At 35.4% G+C, this 27,450-nt stretch overlaps 1 protein-coding gene across 3 annotated transcripts in view; it reads left to right on the forward strand.

Annotated features, from left to right (window-relative positions):
• The window catches only part of LOC127626059 (kazrin-like), a 227,290-nt gene that overhangs the window by 158,115 nt on the left and 41,725 nt on the right, over window positions 1-27,450 (forward strand). For 2 of the 3 annotated variants that reach the window (XM_052101594.1, XM_052101595.1), the window contains exon 4: window positions 19,303-19,410. In XM_052101594.1, the coding sequence (XP_051957554.1) occupies window positions 19,303-19,410 (108 nt within the window). Of the gene's footprint in view, window positions 1-19,302; window positions 19,411-24,920; window positions 25,152-27,450 lie in introns of those variants that run through there. The other variant, XM_052101596.1, reaches the window with a different exon arrangement.

Consider the following 27,450-nt stretch of genomic DNA (forward strand, 5'->3'; position numbering starts at 1 on the left):
GCAGCACCTGTCTGCAGTCTTCCCTTCCTCTATATATTCATTCCTTTGTCTAGTCGTTCCCATCAGATCGTTGTTTCATTCTGTTCCCATGTCTAGTAAGTCAGTACAAGTTCCTGAGTTCTTGTTTTATTATTGGTTTTTGTCTTTTCCATTTTGTCTTGCTTTATGTTTATTTCTCCCTTGTGTTTTTTTTTTTTTTTTGTTTGTGTTTTGTTTATTTAATAAAAATGTTTTTATCTCCAGCACTTGTGTCCTTCCTCCAGATTCTTGACACTTTCCGTGGTGGAGAAAAAAGTTAGGCTTTTTTCCCTCAATCAAGTTTCCTGTTTTTTCATGGCACTCTGGATAATGAATGTGGGAAGGGCTTGATAGGTTCCATTGTCAGGTTAATGAGAACTTAGACATTGTTTTTCAACCTCAAAGTAGATTAAGGCACCATGCAAAACCAACTTTTACATATCTGCATTTCTGCTGCTCTTGTTAGTTTTTGTTGCCGTAAACTGACGAACCCAAATCATTGGAAGGTGGACCATAACACTGATATAAACCAATATTTACCGCACTTTGATTCTGTTTGTCCTTGATGCAAAATGACTCGACTTGAATGTAATTAGCCATTCTCACAGGCGTTGGAGCATTACAATGGTGCATCTTGAGTACACAGTGAGATAAATCTTTGAGAAACAGTGCGACAGATGATGAGAAGACAGCCTGTATGGGAATAATAATGAAATTCGAAGTAAGCCAAATGGAAAGTATGAAATTGTTGACAACTTGGCATTTCATCAGATGTTGACTCTCACATTTTATAACTGAGATGGCCCTCATCCCCGATAATGCACATACTGACAGCTACAAGCATTAGATACGCAGAGGGCACAGTAGGCAGTTTTTTTTTTCTTCATTTTCCTCAAAAAGAGGAGGTTGTGCTGAATTTAATCAATCACTCTCAGTAACTAGCACATGATACTTACTGCCTAAAATTACCTTTCAGATCAAAACTTGTTTTCCTCACTTAAACCCATAGGCCTTATTAAAATTTTTATCTTTGTTGACGTCTGTAGCATCAGTAAAGCTAAAATTAGATTTTTGTGGCTTTCGGTGTTTGCTTGAAGGCAATCTATATGCTAATTAATTCCTAAATGCCAACAAATTTAGCTTAAAGCACATATTCACATTTACAAATTTACAGTCTTTGTCGTCTTGGAAGATGGAACAAAAATACTGATGACTCATGCACTAAACATATTTTTGTCCAATCAAATGCTCTCTGGAATAGGAATGTCCCTTCACCTAATTAAGCACAACAGTTTGGTTCTGGAAGTAAAATCTCATGATTTTTTCCATAGGGAAATTGATTTTTAACAATAAACCTTTAAAGATAGACTTACCGTGAGCTCCAAGGTTATTAATCGATGGTATGTGCTCCTGTTGAAACCATCAGTTCATATTATTTTCAACTTCATAAAAAAACACATTAAATAGTGGAATTAAACCATCCTCTCAAACTGCTTATGTATTTAGGTATATCTTCATATTTAGCAATAAACTGTACTTAAATACTGTATACTGTTTCTCTATTTAGAATCAACAACTTAAAATCAGTAAATGTATATATTTCCATAGTTTATTTTATTAAATTACATAATTCGCAATGCTTCATGGGGTTGTAGTTCATTCCCTCGTTAAAGACGTTCAAAAACTTTTTTGCTTCAAATCAAAGCTTGTTATCTTTTGATTAACCTGGTTGGTTTTGTTCATGGCTTCGAACACTTTTTTGACTTATTAAATCCTTTTGGGAAAATCAAGAATCATGACGGCTGAAAAAGAGGGCGGGTACAGTTACCGTTAATGACTAGCGAGGATGAGCAGGCAGTCACTGGGGCCTTTAAACAATCATATTTTGACTCTGATGAGCCGTACGACACATTTTATAGGCTCTGAATGCCAGCTGCAATAGTTGTGTAGGGTTGACACCATATTTGTTTTGACGCTTTAGCGATTTCTATCTCACACACTCATCTATATTGTTGTGGCAGGTGGAATTGAAATGTCAAATCCCTGTAACCTTTCCCCAAGCCTTTCCCGGTGTGTGTCTCTGACCCTTAAAGAGCAGCTTGGATCATTAGTATCCAGCTAAGCCCTCGGTAACATTTTAACATTTAGCCCTGCACACCCAGTCAATCCCTTCTGAGTAAGCAATTATTCAGATCGGCAGGGAAACCTTACCTATAGGACTGAGAAGCACTTGACAAGATAGGTTTAGTCCTGAGGAACTTGAAACACGTCATCCGCATTGCTTTTAAAGGTTTTATTAAGAAAACATTACAACATAGTGTCTCAGAGTGAGAACTTAAGCACTCAGTTGAAAAAATGTTCATCTCTGTTAACCTCATTCTCATTCTCCAGTGGGCTATAATATCTTATTTCTAGGTGTTACTGAACTTTAGAGCTGACATCCCTGTGTGTCTTCTACAAAGCTGATTGGGTTATATCATCTCTCCCGCCACTACATACAATCCACCACATCCTCATCTGGTTCTGTGGGGACAGCACTGATGATTCTAGACCATGTGTTTAATCTCTGGATCACTAAAAATATACAATTAACTTTAAGGGTTGCCTCAGCCCCTTAACTGTCATTAAAACCTAAAACAATAGTTTATTTAATTACCAAAAAGATATGCCATTTCAGACCCATATGACTTTCTTTCTTCTACAGAACACAAAGATATTTTGAAGAAGGTACGATGTGTTTTTTCCATACAATTCAAGTCAACAGGGATCAAAACCTTCAATCTCGGAAAAGCACATTAAGGCTAAAGTAATCCATCTGATTCGAGTGGTATATTCCATGTCTCCTGAGCCAATACAATAGCTGTGTGTAAGAAACATACCAGAATTTAAGTCCCTGTCCTTACATATTGATATCCAATTGGAGCACTGCACAGACTTCAAGAAGGTGATTCTTTGAAGCTGCATGCAGTTGCTAGGTACATTACTTCAATAGTTTTCATTTTCTAGTGTTTTTCATAAATTTTTTAGCAACTGTGGTGCAGTTTAAAAGTATCTCAAAACCTGCAACTGTATCATTTTAACTCGCAACTGCATATTCAAAATAGCCCAACTGGGCATGAAAACTGCAAACCTGGCAATACTTTATCTGAATTGTGTACGGCGCTTCTCGCATGCGTCAGGCGCGAGGAAGTGTGTGAACAAACTTCTCTCATGAACGGTTGTCAAGATTTACATTTGAATCATTTTCAGTGATGGGCATTAGCTTCGCTACAAATAGTGAAGCTATTATCTTAACTACATTTCTAAGTAGTGAGGTGGTAGCTTCGCTTTTTTTTTTTTAAAGCACGGCAGCTTCAAAATTCACATTTGATTTATGAAAGTGTGTAATTTATGTTTTAGAACAAACCCTCCATGTATCATCAAGTTGTTTACCACAGACCTTATTTTTCCCATAAGTTCAAAATCCCTATTATAAAACCCCATTTATAAACCCAAACCTCCTCCAGGTTTTTGGACTACAAGCTGAACAGCTCTATACTGTATTGCACTATACTGTACTATGCTATAACATGGCTTTGATAAACAACATGTGAATAAGTCTTTTAGATGATTTTTCTAGGACAGTATGCTTCGTGCATCTGGTGCATGTAGCTTGTAGTGTAACTTGCTACTTTCTTTGAAGTGTCGCTTCTAGCTTAGCTTAACTCATTTTTCTGTTGAGTAGCTTAGCTTGATACATTTTTGAGCAAACTATTCCTGTAAAGGTCATTACAGATTAGTAGAAGTAGTACTTTAAGGGAACTACTGCATGTCCTTTCTGAAAAGACCAGCATTGCTGGTCCCCAGCTTATGTTGTGTTTTGTGTGCTGGTCCCCCAGCATGGAATGCTGGTGTGTTGGTGTCCCTACCAGGCTTCTTAATTAGCTAAACCAGCTTCACCATCATGGTGGTCAACCAACTTCACCAGCTAGACCATTAAACAGCACTAACTAGCATTAACCAGTTTAGACCAGCAGTAAACCAGCACTAACCTGCAGTAACAGCTTAAACCAGTATTATACCAGCATTAACCAGTGTATACCAGTATGGGAATTGCATGCTGGTTGAGCTGGTCTTTTAAGAAGGATCCCTTTGTTTTTTTTTTTGTTTTTTACAGTGCAGGCTTCTTATTATGTATTAGGTGCCAAAATTGGGGTCCTGTTGATTCTGATTTATGTAGCACCTCTATTTCTATACACTGTATGTAATATTTACTCCTCAAAAGAAACTGCAAGGTTGACTCTGCTTGCACAGTGTTTCGTATTGTCAGCCAGCCCTGTCTCAAGTAGAATGAAGGAACCGATCAGTAAAAAATGGAATGCATTAGGGTGATTTTGGAATTTGCACTCTTGTACTAAACAGTTTCAAGAAACGCTGTCCGGAATACTGGTGTCTTGTCTTGTTTTTGACCAGTCTTCTCTCTCCCACTGCTTATAAAAGAATAATGTTTCAGCTTTTTTCAGCAGATATTACAGAAAGCAATACCTTTAAATATTTATCGTCACAGCCGACCTCACATGAACCGATTCCGTGTTCAAAGAGATTCTTTCTTTGTATTATTCTGACACGCCTCATCATTCATTAAATTCCAAATGGAATTGTCTGTGTTCTCTGCAGTCTTTTCATCAGGAAGGAGAACTACTCTCTTGAAAGAGGTAATAAGGAATAAGACTACACATACTATAATATCTAAACCCTCACCCATGTGTACAGTATTTGCTCTGAACGAAAAACCCTTTCAACCTTCCAAAATGTGCTTTACTCTTCTCAATAACATGTCCCTATGAGTGTATGAGAGAAGAGATAGAAAGGAAGAGAGAATAACACAATGTGATTATTGCATAAACCTTCATAGAGTACCAGCCTTCAGAACCCACTTGACTGGTAGAGTAATATCATATCATTATTACACATACGGTTCAGCAATTGTTGTAAGAAATTCAATTTGCTTAAACTCATGAACAAAACTATTTATCAGATATATTATTATGATTCACCTATGCCCTGATACCATTTTCTAATATTGCAAAGAGCCATTGACTTTTGGATACATCCAAACTGCCTACACAGCATTTTTCCCACACAAATCATGAATAGAAATGGAATGAACTGCAACTCTGCAGCGAAATGGCTCTTTGAATCATTGCCCGCAGCATTGTCTTTTGACAGCCATTGTCATTCAAATGGTTTTGCACTTCATTCAGTGATACTTTGTGTCACCTTATATAATGAACTACCAGTTCATTATCATGATAATGATACTTTAATGCTTCATTTGAATGATCCATCGTCACCTACGCAAGAGAATGAGTTTCAGTAACAAGTTTTCAGAACATTCCCATTTGTGAGTGTCTATATGTTTTTTTCCCCAAACATCTGAGACCACATTGAAAATCTGGGATTTTTTTCACTTTAAACCTGAAAATAGAAAGTTGGAATAGAACTATTTAGTAATCGCTTTCGTATAATTAGTGACCTGTGCGATTCAGTGCCATTTTTCCATTAACGTTACATTTTAACTCCACTGATGTTTGGGGTTTGTGGTTCAGTTTATAAAATATACATTCCTCATCACTGTTACATCCTGTACAGCTGAAACCAACTTGCTTGTGATGCCCCTCCGTGGACATTTCACACAGAAAATTCGGCTAACAACACTTACCGCTTTAAACACTGAGGGCAGTGCTTCGAATTTCGGTAAGAACAGACCAATTTTAGCTAAAGAAAAGTCTACCTACTGTTCTGATTTCACTGTGAGATCAGTTTGCATGAATCTAGTTCATTTAGTTGTTACCACATGAAGCACATTTTAAGGTTACTGTGCAAAGCATTTTTTATTGTGGAAAATTTGAATAGAAGCATTTTCACCTGGGGTCTCAGACTTTTGGTCCTCACAGTATATAAACACATTTAATATGCAGTTATCTTGTTATGCTCATCTCAAACTCTTTTACCCCATCTCTGCCTGTTGAGCAGTTTCATGTTGCTTAATTGCTGACCTTTGTATGCCATCTGCATCACATCATGGTGCTGTTTAATGATCTGATAGCAGACATTAGCCTTTCACTCTGATCCAAGACTAGCATCCTGAATCCTTATCTGGTTTCATCCCTGCTGAAGAGACAAGCTTAGACTTAGAATTTTCATGTGGATGTGTGCTGATTAGTACTGGTCTGATGATGGCTTAGCTGGTGGACTTGCATAGACATGTTGTTCTTGAGTAAAACTTTGCTGGTGAAGCTGGTGTGCCTTTAAATCCTCCCCTTTAAAGCACCACCACTACAGCCATACACGTTCATATGGAGCATTTAGCTGAAGTGTCACATTTCGCATTATTTTTTAATTGTCCTGCCAAGAGCCTTGCAGCGTGTCAAGTTAAAAAAGGCAACTTTTAAAGAGACCCCTGCATTTTGTTCCATTCTACTGTGCTCCATCTAGCTGTTTTTGAACACAAGAATGCATCTGATCAGGTGAACCCAGCAGCTAATGCTTTTCAAAAGTGGGATAGCATAGACTATTGTTTTCGATGTCTGCAGAGTTGTTCCCAAAATTGCTCAAACTACAACTCAAACAGTGACATTTCTTAACAAAAATTGTTTTTGCAAAAATAAAAAGACAATGGGTGAAATATGTTATTATGAAAGCTAAAATAACTGCATGTGTATCTCCAACCTGCAGAACACTGCACATCAGTTACATTTGAAACCCTGTCAATCACGTACAGAACCGTTTATTGCGAAGTTCTGCCCATTTGAGAGCTTGCCAATCATCATAATGAGAATCCGGCCTTCCAAGCGAGACAAAAGTACATTAATTGAAAGCCCAATGTCCAATAGGCAATCAAATGTAGAACCAATGCAAATGCCTCTCGTGAAGCTCCCATAGACTCACTGAATCACAGCATCTGGGTGGGACCCAAAATTACATGTTTAGAGCCTTTCGCCCAATGAACATCAATCGTTTGTGCCTTGATTTAAATGTTACAGGTATTTGCCATAGACTCGCATTGAAGCATGGCATTTGTAGGACTCTATGGGCCATGTTTCCAATGATTTCTATGGACATATTAATGTAGAACAAATCAGTTTGCGGTACTTGTATGAACCGTGCTATTGCAATGTGTGATGTTGAAATATTGAAATGCACAAAAAGTGATATATAATTTATATTTATTTGCACATATATTAAACTTGTCATTGATGCATTTCTTTTGAATTTTAGGTGAAGCTGAGCTTCCCGAGTAGCCTTAAAGCATTCAGCGCTTTTTGTTTTACATCCCTAGTATGTACTGTAGCCGTTCAAAGGAAGTTAGTGTGCCTTTAGCACTGATTCTCTCACAGTGCTTTATTCCTCTGTGACGGAAGTGGCAGGTCTCTGATGAGGTGGAGAGTGTGTCTGCGGAAAGTCTCTCCTCTGGGCAGTGGATTGCTGCAGAGCTGACAGTGCCCTCACACACACACACACACACACACACACACACACACACACACACACACACACACACACACACACACACACACACACAAACTCACACGAGCAGGGGTAGTCAATCACATAGCCCTTGAAGCATCATCTCAGGCTTAATGTGCAGTGAATGCAGTGCCTATTGATTTTCCTCCGTTGTCCGTGACTATAAATACCGATTAATAAACAATATTTTTCCAGCCATTGGCAACGTCCTGTCCACTGAATTTCTGAGGGCTGAGAAGAATGATATAGACAATGATATAGTTTTTTGTTTTTTTTATCGCATGCCCCCATCAGGACGCTGAACACAGGCCCTTAGGGTCTCATATCTCATATGAATGGCATTCCATGTCAGTCACAAACCAGACAGGAAGTAGACTGATGTCTTATCGTTCACCCAAAAATGTATATTCTGTCCCTCATGTCGTTACAAACCCCTATGACTTTCTCTCCTCTGTGGAACACAAAAGGACAAGTTTTGACATAAAATGGAAATACAGTTAATGAGCACTTTATTAGGAACACCTGTACACCTACATATTCATGCGATTATCCAATCAGCCAATCATGTGGCAGCACTACAATGCATAAAATCACGCAGGTATGGTTCAGGAGCTTCAGTTAATGTTCACATCAACCACCAGATTGGGGAAAAGATGTGATCTCAGTGATTTCAACCATGGCATGATTATTGGTGCCAGACATGCTGTTTTGATGAGTATTTGTGTAACTGCTGATCTCCTGGGTTTTCACATACAACAGTGTCTAGAGTTTTCTCAGAAAGGTAACAAAAAAAACATCCAGTGAGCAGTAGTTCTGCGGACGTAAATGCGTTGGTAATGAGAGAGGTCAATGGAGAATGGCCAGACTGATTCGACCTGACAGAAAGGCTACAGTAACTCAGTTAACCACTCTGTATAATTGTAGTGAGCAGAATAGCATCCCAATGCACAATATTTTGAACTTTGAGGCGGATGACCTAGAACAGTAGAAGACCACATCGGGCACTTTATTAGGACCATTGTGTTCCTAATAAAGTGCTAAGTGTGTTAATGTGTGAATGCTACTGTAGCAAGTTTGAAAGCCGTTGCATGTGTAAATAGCCGTTGTGTTTCATTTACCAGAAAAGTCAATCTGCCCGTTTTACTGCAGTTTAAGAGGTGAATTGCCTATTGTAAGTAAAGTTTAAACCAATTCACAGACTAAAATGAATTTTTTTTATATTAAGTTTAAATTGCCTGTAAATTTAATTTGAAAGTTATTTTTGTTTCTGCAATCTGACCCTATATTACAATGTTATTTCAGTATGCAGACCATACATGTTATGAAATCCCATTATAAGCAATGTGAAGGTTTTTCAGGCCCCTAAACCCTCACAATATCCCTCTGTGTCCAATCAATGGCAAAAAAACAAGACTCCCTCCATGTGAGGGACCCACTTTCAGGCTGCCTTAAGCTTTCCTCCTTCTTAAGTGTTTTAAACATTCTCCCTTTTACTGCAAATCCCAGTCACAGTCATCAATGCCACCGGTGGCATAGCCGTGCTAATAATACTCTTAAAAATAAAAAAAATGTTAACAACTTTAGTCCTTTGTAGTTTAGTAACAGTTGTGACAGACATATAGTAAATCAAGAAATGAGTGAAACACATGTTAATATAGGGTGGACGATATGCCGGTTAAATTTCGAGTATCATCCATAACGCGGTTATGCAAAACAGCGTCTGGTAAAGCATGTGCGGGGGGCCTGGGTAGTTCATTGGTAAAGACGCTGGCAACCACTCCTGGAGTTCGCTAGTTCGAATCCCAGGGCATGCTGAGTGACTTCAGACAGGTCTCGTAAGCAACCAACTTGGCCTGGTTGCTAGAAAGGGTAGTCACATGGGGTAACCTCCTCGTGGTCGCTATAATGTGCTTCGTTCTCGGTGGGGCGCGTGGTGAGTTGAGCGTGGATGCTGTGGTGGATGGCGTGAAGCCTCCACATGTGCTATGTCTCCGTGGCGACGCGTTTGACAAGCCACGTGATAAGATGCATGGGTTGACGTCTCAGATGCTGAGGCAGCTGGGATTCGTCTTCCGCCACCCGGATTGAGGCAAATCACTACGCGACCACGAGCACTTAAAAGCAAAATCAACACGATCACACGGAAAGTGAGCATGTTTGTTCTGAAGTTTCTTGTACCCTAACATTGGCACAATTCTGATGAATTACTGACAGGTGGAATCTCCCATCATTTTTGCAACAGTTCAAGTGTGTTTATCCTCTCCTGTGTTGCAACTGGTTGCGCATTGCATCAGCAAATTGGGAGATCAGGGTTATCATCCTGCACTGACACCAGGAAGTAATCGTGTTCACATAATAAATGAATACAATTTTACTTTACTGACGGTTAGGTTTAGCGTTGGGGTTTATGGTTAGAGTAAATTAAATATGCCTTCCTCTTCACTGTAGTAAATGCCCTTATGTTTAAAAATACTTCCTGCTTCAGCCACTGGGGGCAGTGGTTAGAATTTTGGTTAGCTCAGGCTAAATTAGGTCAAGAAATGTCAGCCTACTGTAAATCGTGATCGACCATAGACATTCAAGGATATCGCAATGTACACGTTTTGCTTATATCACCCACCCCTATGCTAATGTGGAAATAATTATAATTAGGCCTATATATCTAGAATTAGATATTTATTAGTCCTAGCTTTATGACATTTATACATAAATTTGCCATTAAAAAGGTCTTTCTCTGACAAAGTTTCTCTTTTATTAACAGATAAATAAAAGTCCCTCTATGAGATTGTGTCTGAGCAGCGGTATCTTGTAAAGGTTTTGGGAATTTTTGTTCTGATCAGCTGCAGTGGATTCGTAAAGATTTGTACATCTGTAAAGCCGTACAAGTTTTTTGAGAAAGTTTTGTTTTAAATGCTGTGATACATTAAGATTGTAAGTTTCAATGTCTATTAAAACATTAAAAAATGTGTGTGTAAACATTATGTACAAATGAGATTTTATTCAATAAAGGTAATGAACAGAGGTCTTAACTAACAGGATTTTTTATTTACATTACTGATTGTAATATTGACAACATTTAAGTTTTTTCCAGAGGTAGTCTGGGGTCTTGATTGAAGTGTAAAAAAAATGGTTCATAGACACTGAGTCAATTTTACCCTCTTAGTATGAGTCAGCGGTCGCAAACAAAAAATAATGTGAACCCCACATTTTTTTATTTATTTAGAGAGGAAATCCCAGTCCTCAGCATTTACACATCTGAAACCACATTGGCACTAATGCACATTTAATTGCCTTTCTCCAAATTTAATTTGCATAAGTGCCAGAGTGTGGAAATGCTATTTTGAATGGTAAAATCTTTTTTTATTTTACAGTGTTTGAGCCATCATTCAGTGAATAGTGTAGGACTGGCATTTGTGCAGTGCATTTGTGCAAGTCTGCCTATTTTTGAACATTTACTTTTAGAATGCAAATCACTGTAATTTCACATACTTTCTGTAAAAATGTGAATATGGGCAGTTGTTACCTTAAGGAACTTTTTCTACCTGATCTTGGTGTAGAATAATGTATTCAGGTTTATTCAGTCATGTTAAATAATATACAGTAGTAAGGTTTACATTAGTTAATGAACAATGAACAATACTTTTACAACCCTCATTAATCTTGGTTAATGTAAAAGGAATATTCAAAATAAGTTCAATAAAAGTTTAGTTTATTTGACAGAATTTGTGGCATAATGTTGATTCATTACTCCTTACTCCTTAAAAAAAATGTAATAAAAAAAAATCTGTTTAAGTGAGGCACTTACAATAAAAGTGAAAGGGGCCAATCTGTAAACATTCAAATATTACTGATTTAAAAGTATAGCCACAAGATGAAAACAAATATGCGTGTTAACATGATTTTAGTGTGGCAAAATAACTTACTCACCTTTTCTGTGTAAAGTTATAGATAATTTTACAACATGTTGTCATGACGATGTAATGCCATAAACCCTAAAACACTCAAATAATTATTGTGGTAATCAACAGTATGCCAAAAAATGCTTTCAATTGAGTTAAACTTCAATATATACGAATACATTTTTTAAAATTAAAAGTTGTGTATACTTGAATAAACAATGAATAATTGTTTTTATTAATTACCATTAACCAAGATTAATATATGTTGTAAATACCTATTGATAATTGTTAGTTTGTGATATCTGATGCATTATTTCTTGTAAGCAAATAGAACTTTGTAGTAAAGTGTTTCCAATAATATATTTGACTTGAATAAAACCAGTTAATTTAGATGTTACCACATGTTTTAGTTTATTTGACATTTTTACAGACTATATTCTGCTTTTGTTTTGATTGTGTTTCATAATGAGGATAAAGATCCTGGTAAACATTTTCATATGAGCGTTAATTATTTACTTTTAATTAACGTACATTTAGACCATCTAGGCCTTAATCCCAGGCCAGCAGTTACAATTCTTCTAATTTTATAATTTATCATTTTTTTCTCATTCCGCCCCTCTTCTTAGTGATGATTAATAATGCTGTGTGTTTTCTCATTAACAGCCTCTTCAAGAGAGCAGCAAAGACTGTCATGACTGTTAATAGAATGCAGAGGCAGTTTAGCATTGGCAACCCACTGAAGAAAGGGATAATTGTGGCTTTAGTTTTCCTTCAAATAAAAAATGCCTGTCCTATTAATCCTTCTTCTAGCTCACGATTGGCTTCCGGTTCATTAACCTGTGTAGACGACCCCCAATAACAGACTTTGCCATCATCAGATTGATTGGCAAAGGTCCCTTCCACTGCACAGATTAACTGTAAACCAGGTCAGTATGTCACTGGGAGAGATGCCTTGAGTGATAAGTTCTGCTGAAGGAGTATAGACAGGTATGGCATTAATAAGAGGTCCTAGGCTGCATTGAGACACAATGACTGACAATGCGCTGCCTCTATGTCTGGCCAAATTGACAACGAGAATCCACCACTCTGTAGTATGTATATGTTTGTGTGTGTGTGGGTGGGTTTGTATTGTATAATCAATGCTTTACTCATCTGCCACAATAATGAAATGTATTTTAATTATATAAATGAATATATTTATTATATTTATTTAAATTTATAAGTATAATTATTTATAATTAATTATGTAATAATTTTATATTGAATAATTTTTATTTGGTGGACTTTCTTGAGCATATATTGATTTATGCAGTTAATTGTGATTTAATTCACTTAATTAATTTACATACAGAATAATAATACCTAATTTATTTTTTCAGACATATGCATGAATTAATTTGACCAGTCAAGCTTTTTTACTCTATTATTTCACTTTAGTTAAAACAGTGTTCCCAAAAATTATTTTGATATTTGAGCCACCCTTAAAAATTAGTGCTGTCGATTAATCGCATAATTATTTGCAGTTAATCGTGATTAATCGCAGATTTTGAAAATGCTGAAATTTGACACTATATATACTTCTTTTCCTGTCAAAATTAATTCATTTCCATCTTAGGAAAGAAAAAAACAACAATATATTACAATATAGTACTTTATTAACATTTGCCAAACAAAGCTTTCTACAGTATAAAGATAGAAATTTACAAAAATATCACCAATTCAAGTAACATTAAATGTTTCCCAAAGTCTAAATGGGAGGTTTACTAACTGAAAGAACAAGTCCCAAAATAGGTTGCATTTTAATTGCAATGGGCATTAAATCTCATGACAGCTCTATTAAACATGTATCAATGTCATTGCATTTATTAAACAAATATCAAATCGAGTTAATAAGAAAGAAAGCACAAGCACACTTTTCAATCTAAATATTTCTTAAGACGTTTAATTGGTTACATTGTAAAAGAATAGATGTTCTGTTAAAAATGAAGAGGAAATATTTGGTTGTTTTCTATTTGTCAAACTTCTGGAACATGTCATTGGTGTTATTTTGTCATAAACCATACATCATCATATGGTCTCTGTTTAAACACAATAAAAATATTATCTTAAGTAAAATTTGTTTAGTGTGTCTGTGTGAACTTGAGGATAACTAAGTTTAGAGTTCAGACATTCACTAAAAATTCACCTTGTTTAAAAATGTCGGTTAAAAGTGAAGTTAGTTCTGAGAAAAGCACTAGAATCATGTGTTTTCTGATTCCACTTGGTTTGATGTTTTGTTGTCTAATGCAATGACACATTTAAGTGTGGCTAAAGTGTCCAAATAGATTTGGGGCATTTGTATATCACTTCTATTTTGCAGCATTTCTTTCTATGTAATGTGATGGAAATAAGGCAGACTTTTCTTTTTTTTCACCCTAACAATTCTGTATTTAAACAGAAATATAGTTGTGGTAAGTTGTGTTGATATTAAGAATGCCTGGAGCGTAAGAAAGTTCAATGATAAAGACTCTTTAAATTGTCCAAGAGCAACATAAAGATGGCAGAACCGTGGTCTTTTAAAAACAGATTTTAAGAATTTATGCATCTTGTAAAGGTTTGGTTGCACTGTGTCTCCAATAGTTCCGTTGAAGTTTGTGAGTCTTGAGGGTTTTCTGATATTAAAGCTGAATCTTAGAAAGGTTCTTAAACATTGATGATTAAATCAATTTAGGGATAGCTTTCACATCTGCCAAAGTATGTGATGAAAGGCCAATGCCAACCTACAAAAAACAAAACAAAAAAAAAAAACAGCAAGATATGGATTGATTTTTTTCTTTGCCAGCCTTCCATTATCAGTGGTTATGGGTGTTATTGCAACATCCTCCTATAATAATTTTCTGTTTTTCTTCACATATTACTTAGAGAGGTTTGACAGCTTCTATGTCCAGGGGCCTGTTTGGCTAGGAGTAATTTACCAAAGCTTACATTGATGCAGACTGGGTCACAGTTCCATAAGGAAGCTCAGTCAATACAGAGATTGGTCATATTAGACAGATCATTGGGCTATAGGGGTCACTAAACTCCATAAAGACACGTTGGCTGACTTGTCTTTAAAGGCTGGGTTTTAGAGTAAGGGGGTTGGGTTGAAGGTAGGAGGCCAATTTAATTCAGAATCTTGCGGAAATTAGCAAATTATGATTGTTCATTCTCTCCATTTATTTAACAGCCTAGGTGCAGCAAAAGAGCATTGAATATTGTGCTTCACTTTACCCACAGGTGCATCTCATTATGGACAATTGCTCACGCAAATACCCTCATGATTCGATTTTGCAGCTTTAATAAAGTATTTCAATAAACTTTCTATATTCAGAGTTACAGCAAATAAATGTGTATTATAGTTCATCTCTGGCTTTATCATCCCATTAGTAACCCAACAGAACACAGATTTGTGAAGAGCATTTAATAAACTGAACATTTGTAGTTTATAGCAATTAATTATTTGAAACCGAAAGTATTTGCATAAAAGAGGGAGGCACGGGGGTGGAGGGGGTGTCGCTGGCAGCCTTAGACACCCTTCGGCATATCGCGGTGCCATTTTGCAGCCCTCTTCAGCCAGTCTCGGCCTGTCCAGCATAAAGCGGTGGCCTGTTTTAGCTTATCGCCGTACGTTCTGCCCTGGAGGCATAAAAGTGATTTCACTTTGTCACCACCACTGACCCTTAAATTGGACCCCTTTTAGGTCAAGGGTTCCCACACCTTTTGAACCTATAGTCTATATTTCCATAACTTTAAGTCACTTGAAATTTGTTATTTTCTTTCTTTATTTTTTATTAATTTGCATGACTTTTGCTATCAATATTGATGAATTTTAAAATCATTTTATAGAGATTGCACTAACAAAGAGCAATTTCTAGCCTAATATTTTAGCACACCTAATATAAGGAATTAGAAAAATATATATTATAATAATAAATTATATTATAATTTATTTTATGAAATTAAAAACATTATTTTATATTAATATTAATTATATAATAATTTGTATATATGCTGAAACACTTTGCCATGGTCCATGACTTTGTTTGATACAATTAGTTACCATTACTTTTTAAGATGTTTCTTTCATTTTCATGCCTTTTTCTGGTCATTCATGATTACTGATAATTTTTAAAAGTCATTTTATAGAGATGGCAAGCACAAGCAGAAATTTCTAGCTGAATGTTAAAGCATACTTAATAAACTGAAATAGAATTTTTTTTTTATTATATTATAATTTAGTATATTTATTTATAAACATATTAATTTATATTAATATTAATTATATGATCATTTATTATATAAGATATTATAGATTATATAAGTATTAATTTAACATGAGTTTGTTTGATTTGATTAATTTCGATTACATTTTAATACTTTTTTATTAAAATTTTCCTGACTTTTCAGAAATTCATGATTACTGATGATTTTCTAAAATAATTTTATAGAGATGGCAAGCACAAGAAGCAATTTTTAGCTGAATATTTAAGCATACTTAATAAACTGAAATAGAAAAAAATATATATATTATTGTAATTATATTATACTCTAATGTATTAAATTAATTTATAAACATATTATTTTATTTTAATATTAATTTAATTATAATTTATTATATAAGCTATATCACTTTACCATGACTTTGTTTGATTCAAATATTTTCTATGACTTTTTAATCATTTGTTTTATTTTCATGACTTTTCTGGTCATCTGGATGATTTTTTTAAATAATTTTATGCACAAACCGCAAATTCTAGCTGAATGTTTGAGCATACATAATGTACTGAACTAGAAAAATAAACATTAGAATTATAGTAAAATTAATATATATATATATATATATATATATATATATATATATATATATATATATACTATATATATAATATTATTATATTCTTTTATATAAAAGTAATTAGATTATAATGTATTATCCCCACAATATCAGTTTTCTATGACTTTGTTTGATTCAGTAAATTGTTCATGGCTTTTGCAAGCCTGGAAATTACAATTTAAAAATTCTCTGTTATTTCCAGGCTTTGCTGGAAATGCTCTTGCTACTTAACCCTTTAAGATCTGAAGGTGTTTTTAAAGATTTCCTAATTAACAGGCTTTAAAATTAAAGGCTTATAACTTGACAAAAAACAAAAAAACAAGGAGGGTCAAGTGTTTGGAATCATTTTAAAGAAATCTTTTCAAAAAAAATTATTGATCTATATTATGATACATTCTGAGACTCTTAGCCTAAGAAACTGCTGAAAAATCACACAAAACCTTTGCCAAAAATATACTTTTTTTCTTATTTGACATTATATATACCTGGGTGTAGATAAGGTGACTTTGTTTTGTTAAGTCAACTGTATCTGAGAAAATTGTTGTGTTGATACGACAAAGCAATCAAAAGTTATAGCATTACAAATATAATTTATACTTGTGTCCAAAAACGCCTCCATGTGTCCAAAAGCTTCTCCAAGCTAATAAAACATAATAATTGTACATAAAAAAAAATTATTACACATGCAAACACAACAATGACTAAAGGTTTGCATAGACATATGTAACATTGTGCTTTATGTGGATTATCTAATGATTTATGGATCTGATGTGCAATTTTTTTTTCATTATCAAAAATGAACACTTCTGATATGGCTGCAACTTTCAAACCTCTTGTTCAGTTTTGTTCATAATGCCTACATGCATTATTCACTTTCAAACGATACCTATTTTGTGTTTGTCATGACTGTAGTTGTTAATATTTTGACGATTATTTCCGGTGGGCCCATCCGAGCTTAAAGGGTTAAACGAGAGCGTGGGATAGAGACCCAATTGTATGGGAGGAGTAAAGGAATAGAGATAGAGAGGCAAGAAAAAAAGTGGATTTTGCAGTGTAACAAGTCTGTGAACACTAAGTCACATTAGAAGCTGTGGAAGTAAAAGCAGGTAACAGCAGCACATACAGCGATAGAGTGGAAAAGGGCACTTGAAGAGACTTCAGTTTGGAGCATCAGTTCAGGTGTGCAGCCAGCCGTGAAGTCTGAGACCCGAGAGGCAGAGAGACAAAGAGAGAAGGAACAGGCAGTGCTGAGATCACATCTGTTTGAAGCAATCGGGGAAGGACGAACGCTGTCTGACATAATGATGTGGAAAATGACAAGCACTATTTCATGTCTCCTGTCAAAGCCAGTGGTAATTGTCACACAATCAGCACAGTTCCTCATGGAAGTGACATATCGACATGCTCTATGTCAGCATTAGGTGATGCAAGGTTTGTGATACGACAAATATTTAGTAGTTTATTTATGATGCTTCTGAAACAGTCTGTTGACAGATCAGTTTGCTACCCTAAATTTGAACGATTTATTGCGAAACGACATGGTGTTAAACACAATGACCAAATCCGTGGCCTGTATGCTCAGTTTCAGTTCAAATATCCTGTGATCACTGTACATTATCACATTGAGAATCAATGGATGCATCCAAAATCTGGAAAACGTTGCTTTCAGAGGCTGTATATGGAGTTGTATACAGATGACAATAAGGTGCACTGGAGGTTAAATCATGAAAAGCACATAGATTCAAAATTTTTCATGCAAATTTTTATTTTAACATAGTTGGCAGTGATTGGATAATGCTAGACATTTCTTTGAATCAGAATTATTTATGCTAATTTCTGATGTAATGTCTGTAACGTATTAAAAACACGAATAACCAACATTATTGGAAAAACTAAATGTGAAGAAAAAAATCTGACTTTCTATAACTTTATATTATTTTAAATTTCACAATTTAGTCCACATGTGGACAGCCATTTTTAGCAAAACTATTTTGTCTTTATTTTGCATGTTTTGCAACTACTAGTTACAAATATAAAAAGTGGAATGGAAAATGCACACAGCAGTCATGCTCAGGTTTTAGGAGGTTAATGAGGTTAATGAGGGAATGAACTACAATCCCATAAAGCATTGCAAATTATGTAATCTAATTAAAACTATGGCAAAATATAAAACTTTAAAGTTGTTGATTATAAATATAGAATCAATATATGAATAAAATTATGGAAAATATTCATATATATATATATACACAAATTTTAAGTAGTTTTAGAGTGTAGGGGGACTCGATTCCCCCTCAACATCATGGGTAGTGTAGTTCTTCTCTAAGAATAGTGCCATTAAACAAAATGCAAAAACTGCAAAAACAGAAAAGAGGCTTGACTTCTATTATTCGTTTATACAGATGCTCCATTAAGCTGTTGTATGAACAGGACAATTCGAGAGTCACACCAGCTACTAAACTCACATCGTCAAAACACAGAGGCAGATAATCGATGGTAGTTGTAAATCTCTGCACTCTTTTCTCCTCATCAAACACACATTGTTAGCTTGGCCTTTTCTTTCATCTTAGAGAAAATCATGTTGTTCTCTGGACTGTACATGAAATTGCAACCTGTCTCTTTCAATGCACATTGATTAAAATTGTGGCGTGGGCCACAGATAGTGGGTGATTATTTGTCTTTGAAGGCATTCAATGGATGTGCCTCTTTTGTGTGGTGCATGTCACTGTTGCAGAGTTAATTACAGTCAAGCGGTTATAGCTGTAAGATGCTCACTGGGTGACTCATGAGCCAGAGTCGCTTCAGCCCTGTTCATGGGAGGTCTGCACTTTGCCACTTTCGGCCACTCAAGAAGACAAAAATGTCAAACAGCTCCATTAGCTCAAACCTGACAAATCAGACCAACATGAACAAGCATAAAGAAAATTATGAAATCTTTTGTCCATGCTCTGATAAAGTGTTTGGGAATACAGCTTTAGTTTGAGAAGGTATTAATACTGTATTGTACGTCTTGTTCTCTTGCAGATCCGACAGTCCACCACAGAAAGAAGACAGTGATGTCTGAACTCGGTTTCCAGACAGGAATGTCGAGCTTAATGGACTTTGGAACTCCAGATTCTTCACTTGAAAAAGGTAAGATCTGCAACAAATGCAGTGGGGTTCAAAAGTCTCAGTCTACATTGGAAATCTGTGTCTTACCTGAAAATAAGTCTTGAGATTTTGGAAAAATTTAAACAAAGACAGTGGCGTAAAATGAATACAAAATATTTTCAATTCTGCACTATTTATATGTCTCAAATTAAATAAGCAAATTCGTGACAGTGACCATGTTTACTTATTTCCTTGCTTCCATTGAAACACACAAGATGCTCATTGGAACATTCTCAAATCAAGCTGACTAACAGGTTCATCAGGTTTTGAATACATGCCAGGTCAAATGCATGCTGTCATTAAAGCAAAAGAGAGACATACCAAATACTAAGAAATTCTGAAATCCATGTTCAAATTTCAATTCAAATTGTTATGCTGAAAGCATAATTTGTAATGAAAAAAAAAAAACTATTATATCAGGAAACATTTAAATAGAACAATTTTCGCAAGTACTTTTTTTGCAACACATTACGATTTTGGCAATGTTACGAGTCTGTCATATTTTTCACACTCTCTAAACATCGGGAGCTCGGGCAATTCATCACAACACTTCAAGCAGCGGCTTACAAATAAAACAAAACTATTGTCCTCTGCATTTTCATATTTTCTTCTTTTGTGTTTGTGAGGAGAAAAGTGGATGTGACTATAGTAATGTAAAGAGAGTAATCTTCCAAGAGGAAAAAAAGGTTTGTCTGATTCACATAATGTCCCCCACTGTGGGGTGGCATCATTATGTAGTGTACTGATCAAACTGGGAATTGCCTTTATTCTAGGCGTCCCATTTTCCACACATAATGATGCCTGTTACTCTCTATTGCTTTTCTTTCGGAGTGCTGTCCCCTAAATCATAATCTTCATGTCTTTATCGAAGCCAACACCACAAAGAAGCCAAACTACCCTCTTAGGACAATAGAGGCTCTTTCTTCATTTATCCAATACCAGGAATAATATTTGACTTCACTCAGCCTGATGAGAGCTGAAAGGATTTTGAATACCAATGTGTTGATGGTACTCGCAGCATGTGTATGTGCTTTATACTATCATCCACATACTAGTACACATTTTATTGTGCACTCCATTCTGTTCTGTTCAGATTATATTCTGTACTGTACTATTCGGTTCAGATTCTATTGTGCTCTGATCTGTTTTGATCAGTTCAGATTCTATTCTGTTCAATTTCATTCAGATGTGATGTTGTTACATTTTGTTCAGTTCAGATTCTATTCTGTTCTTTAATGTTCAGATTATGTTCTGCTCCGTTCTGTTTTGTCCAGTTCACATTCTATTCAGCTCTGTTTTGTTCGGTTCAGATCTTAATCTGCTCTGTTCTGTTTTGATCAGTTCAGAATCTATTCTGTTCAGTTCAGCTCAGATTTTTTTTCTGTTCTGCTCTGAACTGTTCAGTTTATATTCTATGCTGTTTATGCACTTTTCAGACTCTATTCTGCTCTGTTTTGTTCAGTTCAGATTCTGTTCTGTTCAGTTGAGATTTTGTTCTATTTTGTTCAGTTCAGATTCTATTCTGCTCTTTACTGTTCAGTTCAGATTCTATTCTGCTCTGTTTTGTTTAGTTCACATTCTGTTAAGTTCTGTACTGTTCAGTTCAGATCAGCTTAGATTTTGTTCTATATTGTTCAGTTCAGATTCTATTCTGATCTGTTTTGTTTTGTTTAGTTGAGATTCTGTTCTGTACTATTCTGTTCAGCTCAGATTCTGTTCTGTAGTGTTCTGTTCAGATTCTTTTCTGTTCTGCTCTGAACTGTTTGGTTCAGATTCTATTCCGTTCGGAACTGTTCAGTTCACCTTGGATTCTAGTTTTTTTTTGTACTGTTTGGTTCAGATTCTATTCTTCTTTTCTGTTTTGTTCTGATTCTATAATTTTTTGTACTGTTTAGTTCAGATTCTATTGTTTTATTCTGTTTTTGTTCAGATTGTATTCTGCTCAGTTCTGTTCTATTCTGTTTAGACTCTCTTTCTATTCAGTTCTGTACTGTTCAGTTCTGATTATATTCTATTCAGTTCTATATTGTTTTGTTCATATTCTGTTTTCTTCAGATTGTATTCAGTTCCATTTTATTCTGTTCAGATTGTATTCTGTTCTGTTAGGATTCTATTTTGTTTTATTCTGTTCTATTCAAATTGTATTCTATTTTATCCTATTCTATACTCACAACAACAAAAAAGCACCAAAAATTGACTTGTCTGAAAGTAATAGCATGCAGTACCATGTAAATAATAAAATAGTAATTATTCAGAACTGTGGTATATATAAAAGTACTTTGGTTTAACCATATGATACCATCACTATACCCTTTCATTTACCTTTGGTAAGGGATGTCCAGTTCAAACTTCTCTTCTCTTCTCTTCTCTTCTCTTCTCTTCTCTTCTCTTCTCTTCTCTTCTCTTCTCTTCTCTTCTCTTGTGATCTTTTGATTCTATTCTCTTGCATTGTTCGTTTCACCCTATGAGAAAAGCATTATTGCTGTTGTGCTTGCTGTCAGTACTTCATTACTCCCAGTTGAGCCTAAAATTGTTTTGGAAGATAAAGCTTGTGTGCCAGGCAACTGTATCTATGCAGTTCAGAGCCTCAGAAATAAAAGGAAGCAGGCTGCTTTATTAGAAATGCTTTAATGAACTAAACTCATTACTTTCAGTCGTAGGTGCCCATACAAGCTCATTGATGTGCAGCACTCCTCAGACTACAACAAATCGAAAAAGACTTTCTGTAAGACAAATATATTTATATTTAACTAACAGACAAAAACTATTGAGCACCAGTATTATTATAATTTTGAACATGTCACCTGTTCAATAAAAAATGAACTTTGCCTGTTTTACCTGTTGTTCTTTTGTATATAGCTCAGCAGTACCCTTTTTTTTGTATTTCTTTCATCACATTGATTTCATTAAGTAATTCATAAAAGAGTTCTTAGTCATGAATGAAACCAACCAGCTTTGAGTAATTTTTTTTGTTTTAAATCTGGCAAAAAGATAAAGGTACAAGATTGTGTAGTTTACCTCTTTAATGAGGGAATGAAGTACAGTCCCATGAAGCATTGTGAATGACAATGTATCTAACAACAATGGAAAAAATATTAAATTATTGATTAATTTTGTTTTATTGTAAGTATAGAATCAGTATATTTAAAGTATAATGCAAAATATTAAGAGATATGCAAATATATAAGTAGTTTAAAATTTGGCCATTAAACATGATTTTTTTTAATAATTAGGTCAAAATAACATGGACTGATGGCTTTAGCAGTAGCATATACCACTGATTAACAACCTTGGAGCTCACTGTAGGTCAATCTTTAAAGGTTTCCAAATTACCATAAAAAATCAATTCACCTTTCGAGAAAATTAATAGGATTTTTTTTTACTTTTGCACCAGACTGTTTTTGTTTAATTAACAAAATTCCTTTTGCTGTTAGTCTTCATCTTCATAATTGTTTTAAATAATGGTAATAATCTTGCTGGGCACATTTTGTGTGATATTCAGATTGTCACCCATTCATTCATAAACCGAATGTGCTTCAAAGTATCAAATCCACCAGAGTTGTTGTTGTGTGTATGAACAGGTCATTTTTCCCCAGCAGGCACTCGGAACTCAACACCAGCATTTCCTGGTCTTTAAGAGGGAGGGATAAAAGGAGAGATGAGTCAATGCTATGACCCTGAGAGCTCTTGAATCCTCCTGCCTGGCTGTATTTGAGACAGCCACTCAGCTGGAGGTTGAAGCCGGTGTGCTGTGATAGAGAGTGGGCCCCTTACTTCCGATGGCTCCATTAGCTCTATGAGAGAGCAGACACTCATTCTGCTCTTTATCTGACAATACGTCCCACAGATCCACACACAACGCATGCGGCAAGGAATTATGGGGTGCTGAGGAAGAAAGAGAGATATACTTGAAGTCCAAGAGAGAGCCAGTTTTGTGGCTTCATAGAAGCTGATGTCACCTAAACCTTGCACCCAAAATTCTGTCATCATTTACTCACCCGTATGTCATTCCAAACCCATATAACTTGTATCTGTTGAACACAGAAGCACCATTAAAATAGTTATAATGACTTATCTATGAGTGTTTATTTAACTTAGGGCACTTTAGTCCACAGAAGTCCTATTAAAAAATAAATAAATTACACACATTTTTTTTTATTTTTCAATGTCAAGTCATGAAAGTTCCCACCACATCTCAAATTCTGTGTTTTTTTTAATAGAATTCTGTGTTGGAAATGATGGTGCTGGAAAGTAAATTTGTTACTTTTTTTTTATAAAATGGCCACCTTCTTTGTCTTACAAAATGCTATTTTCATTGCTAACATGTTATGTATCCTAAATTTCACACAATTCATATTTTTACACTTTGTGCAGAATTTGGAAATGATGTCCATCAAAGAAAATTCAGCTTTTTTTCTTATTTGCTTTCTTCAAACATCACTTTCTCATCTCAAGTATGGTCTTCACTGACACATTTGTCAACCTGGTTTACAAGTACACTAAACTAACAGTTTTTGTCATTTAAAATAAATAAATAATAGAAATTATGTTCACACAATAAATATTGAAACTCTTAGTTTAGATTATTATAGCTTTAAACATGTCATCATTTGTATTTTTATAATGGATTTTCATAGTTTAAAATTGAAAGTCTGGGTCTGGAACAAGGCTAAAACAGTCAAATCTATACATTAAAGTCATTTAAAAAGTATCAGTTGCCAATTCAGTTTTAATGAGACCCTTTATACAACAAAAAATAAATACAAAATAAAAATATATAGTTGAAAGTGCCTGAAGTTAAAGAAACACCCATACAAGCTATATTCCAAGTCTTCTGAAACCATAAGATAGCTTGGTATGAAGAACAGTCACAGTATTTGAATATATACAAAAACAAATGAAAGCTACCGGGACGAATACCAGTGAATAACAGCATACATTTGAATCTGGTCCTCACAGAAAGTGATCAGATGGCTTAGGAAGACTTGGAATGTAGCATACAAGTTATATGGACTACTTTTATGTTGCGTTTTGTTCTTTTATCTCTTTCATTGTGTGGTAAAGAGCAGTGTTAATATGCTCTGCTAAATATCTCCAGTTGTGTTCCATGAAAAGAAAAAAATATTCGGGTTTGGAACAACGTGAAAGTAAATGATGACAAAATATTTTCTGGGTGAACTATCACTTAGTACAGGCACTATTGTGTCATTTTTTTACCATTAGATGGAGCTACAGGGCCACTGAAGTTACACTCACCTACGCTCTCACCTGATCAGAAAAGTGTTTGTCCCCTCCCCTCTCTCCAATGAATGTGCCTGTTTAAACAAGGCTGGGAAAAGCAGTGTCAGCTACCTTTTGAACTCTTTGCCCCTTTAAGGCTGGGAGGAGTGTGTGTGTGCACATTACAGAGTGAATGAGAACAGGTAGAAAGGGTGTAGAGGAGGTGGGGAACGTCAGGAAACGCCCAAGAGAAACTCCCAGAACAGGTACACGTACTCGGAACAAGCGGCAGGCGGCTCAAACTTGTTTACACTCACCTCCTTAGTAACCTATTAGGGAGGAGTAGGAGTAAACCAAATATCTGTGTAAGTGTGTGCTTGTGTGGAGACAGGAGGTTTAGTTGGTTTGCGTGCTATGAGGAGAGACACCGGCACTGACAGTGGAGCCCACAGGAGCCGGAACTGTTGGGGACATGAGATCTGAGAGAGAGGAGGCCAGACCAGGTGAGGGTTTATGTTCCAGAGTGTACGAGAGACAGGAATTACAGTCATACCACACCACCGAGTCATGTAACCACTTGATCTGCCCATGTAAATCTCTTTGTAGTGCTGTGCATGTTAGACTTGGCATGTGTGCTAGCAGGATTTGTTGGAACTCCTGATGTAGTCAATTAGGTGACCTATATCACATACTGCCAGTTTAACCTTTGGTGATTTCACGGATGACCAGCTAAAATGGGAGTTTCCAAATTCCATTTCTCTGACTTGTTGTTAGTTTAATGTAATATTGAGTAAGACTATGATTTGCTGTGTATGACGTGTAGTCCGTGCCCAGTAATCAGCTGTGATTATGTTAGTTTCACATGTTGTTTGTGAGAGCATATGTATTGAAGGTCATAAAGCCAACTTGACATGATGCAGTCTGTTTATGTGGCACATATCAGAGATTTGATCGGATATTTGTGCATGACGTAATCTGACCCATAATCTGTCACAATAATCTGCCTCAAATGTATAAAAATGATCAGATGGATCAAGTGAAATCCCAGAGGTTGCTCTTTTAGAGTTTAGGAGACTTTAAGGAATATTTTGGGTTTAATACAAGTTAAGCTCATTCAACAGCATTTGTGGCATTATATTGATAACCTCAAAAATGATTTTCGACTCGTCCATCTCTTTCTTTAAAAAAAAATAAAATCTGGGTTACAGTGAGTCACTTGCAACAACTTTTATGTGTTAAGTTACACGCAATTTTACCACATCGCTGCAGTGACAACATAAAGCTGTGATCCTGGTAATTTAGTAGTCAATTATTTAAACAAATTTACAGCTCAAATAATACTAGAGTGTTAACAGAATAGTTAATAAAAGTGCTTTTGTAAAATGATAAATTTCTCATTTCTTCCTTTTAAACCCTCCAAAAATTGGCCCCATTCACTTCCAACTGTAACCTCAATTTTAAAGAAAAGGAGGCAGACTTTGGTATCTTGGCAACATTGTTGACATTTCTTCTGAAACTCTAGAGGAGAGACATGTGAGATACTAGAGTTCTCTGAAAAGCAAGAGTCTGAACGCTGTCTAGGAGAAATAATCGAAATATTTGAGATCTCATTTTGGGACGTTTGTATGAACTGCGTTTGGTTATGTTTTTTTCGGTGACTTTTCCCAAGCTTGTTGTAATCTCTTGGATCAGTCCGTTTGGCTTAGGACATTTTAAATTCTTTAGAGTCCATTGGTTTAACCAATGATATAACAACAATACTGACAAAAACATTAAAGGTGATCCTGAGTCAGCCCATTTGTACGATGTCTGTGGCGTCTAGTAATAATCCCTTTCTTCTCCACACCCCACTAAATCAACACTGTGAGACTGATATTTACACTCCTTATTCAAAGTCTAACAACAGACCAAGCAGGAACACATGGTTCATATTTAGGCACTCTGTACAGTTGCCATAGGCACCACAAAGAATGTGAATCAAGCTTATAGTTTACTTACTGCTAAACTCTCTCGTACTACGTGTTATGTAGACATCCAAGTCAAGAATATGTGAGCTGTCTCATGTAGTTTTAATCAGGACACACAGAAAGCTGTGTACACCCAGTTTGGTTTATTATGAACATACTTCCTGTAACACACTAAATATCCTGTATAGTAGAATAGCCTCAGATCTAAGGGTTTGATCTTGAATGTATGAAAATGCAGCTTTTGCATTGTGCATTGAGGTTTGAGTGTATTGTTTTTGGCTTTATATGATTGATTGTTGTTATTGTGTTCTTTTAACCTTGCCCCAGGGCAGCTCCACCATTGCTCTCTAACATCAATGGATAACATTAGACGAGTGCATTTGTTTTGTTTGTTTATTGATGAGTACGATTTCTTATGATGGTATACACAACTGTTTTGCTTGTATGATGAATGTATTCATTGGTAATCCTCCTATGAATGAATTGCGGTCACTGATATTGTTGTTTAGTGACAAGTGCTCTCTGCATTGTTTTAGCATCCAATTCACTCAAGGAAGTATGTAAATCAGATAATGGTGCAAACATGGCCAAAAATGTGTGCTCAGTGCAATTTGTAAAGCACAATTCCCCAGCTTGCACAACTGAGATGCAAGCACCTAAATCTGCTCTTTTATATTCCAAACGTTCGCTCTATTACATGGCACATCTGGAGATATGCCCGTTATAACATTCTTCACCACACTGTAAAAAATAAATTGCCTTTTTTCCATCTTATGTTTTGTTTTTTTCCACAGATACAATGAATTGTGAATTCATTTGCATCTACATAAAAACA

This window comes from Xyrauchen texanus, chromosome 32 (assembly GCF_025860055.1).
Source record: "Xyrauchen texanus isolate HMW12.3.18 chromosome 32, RBS_HiC_50CHRs, whole genome shotgun sequence".
NCBI classification, from domain to species: Eukaryota; Metazoa; Chordata; class Actinopteri; order Cypriniformes; family Catostomidae; genus Xyrauchen; species Xyrauchen texanus.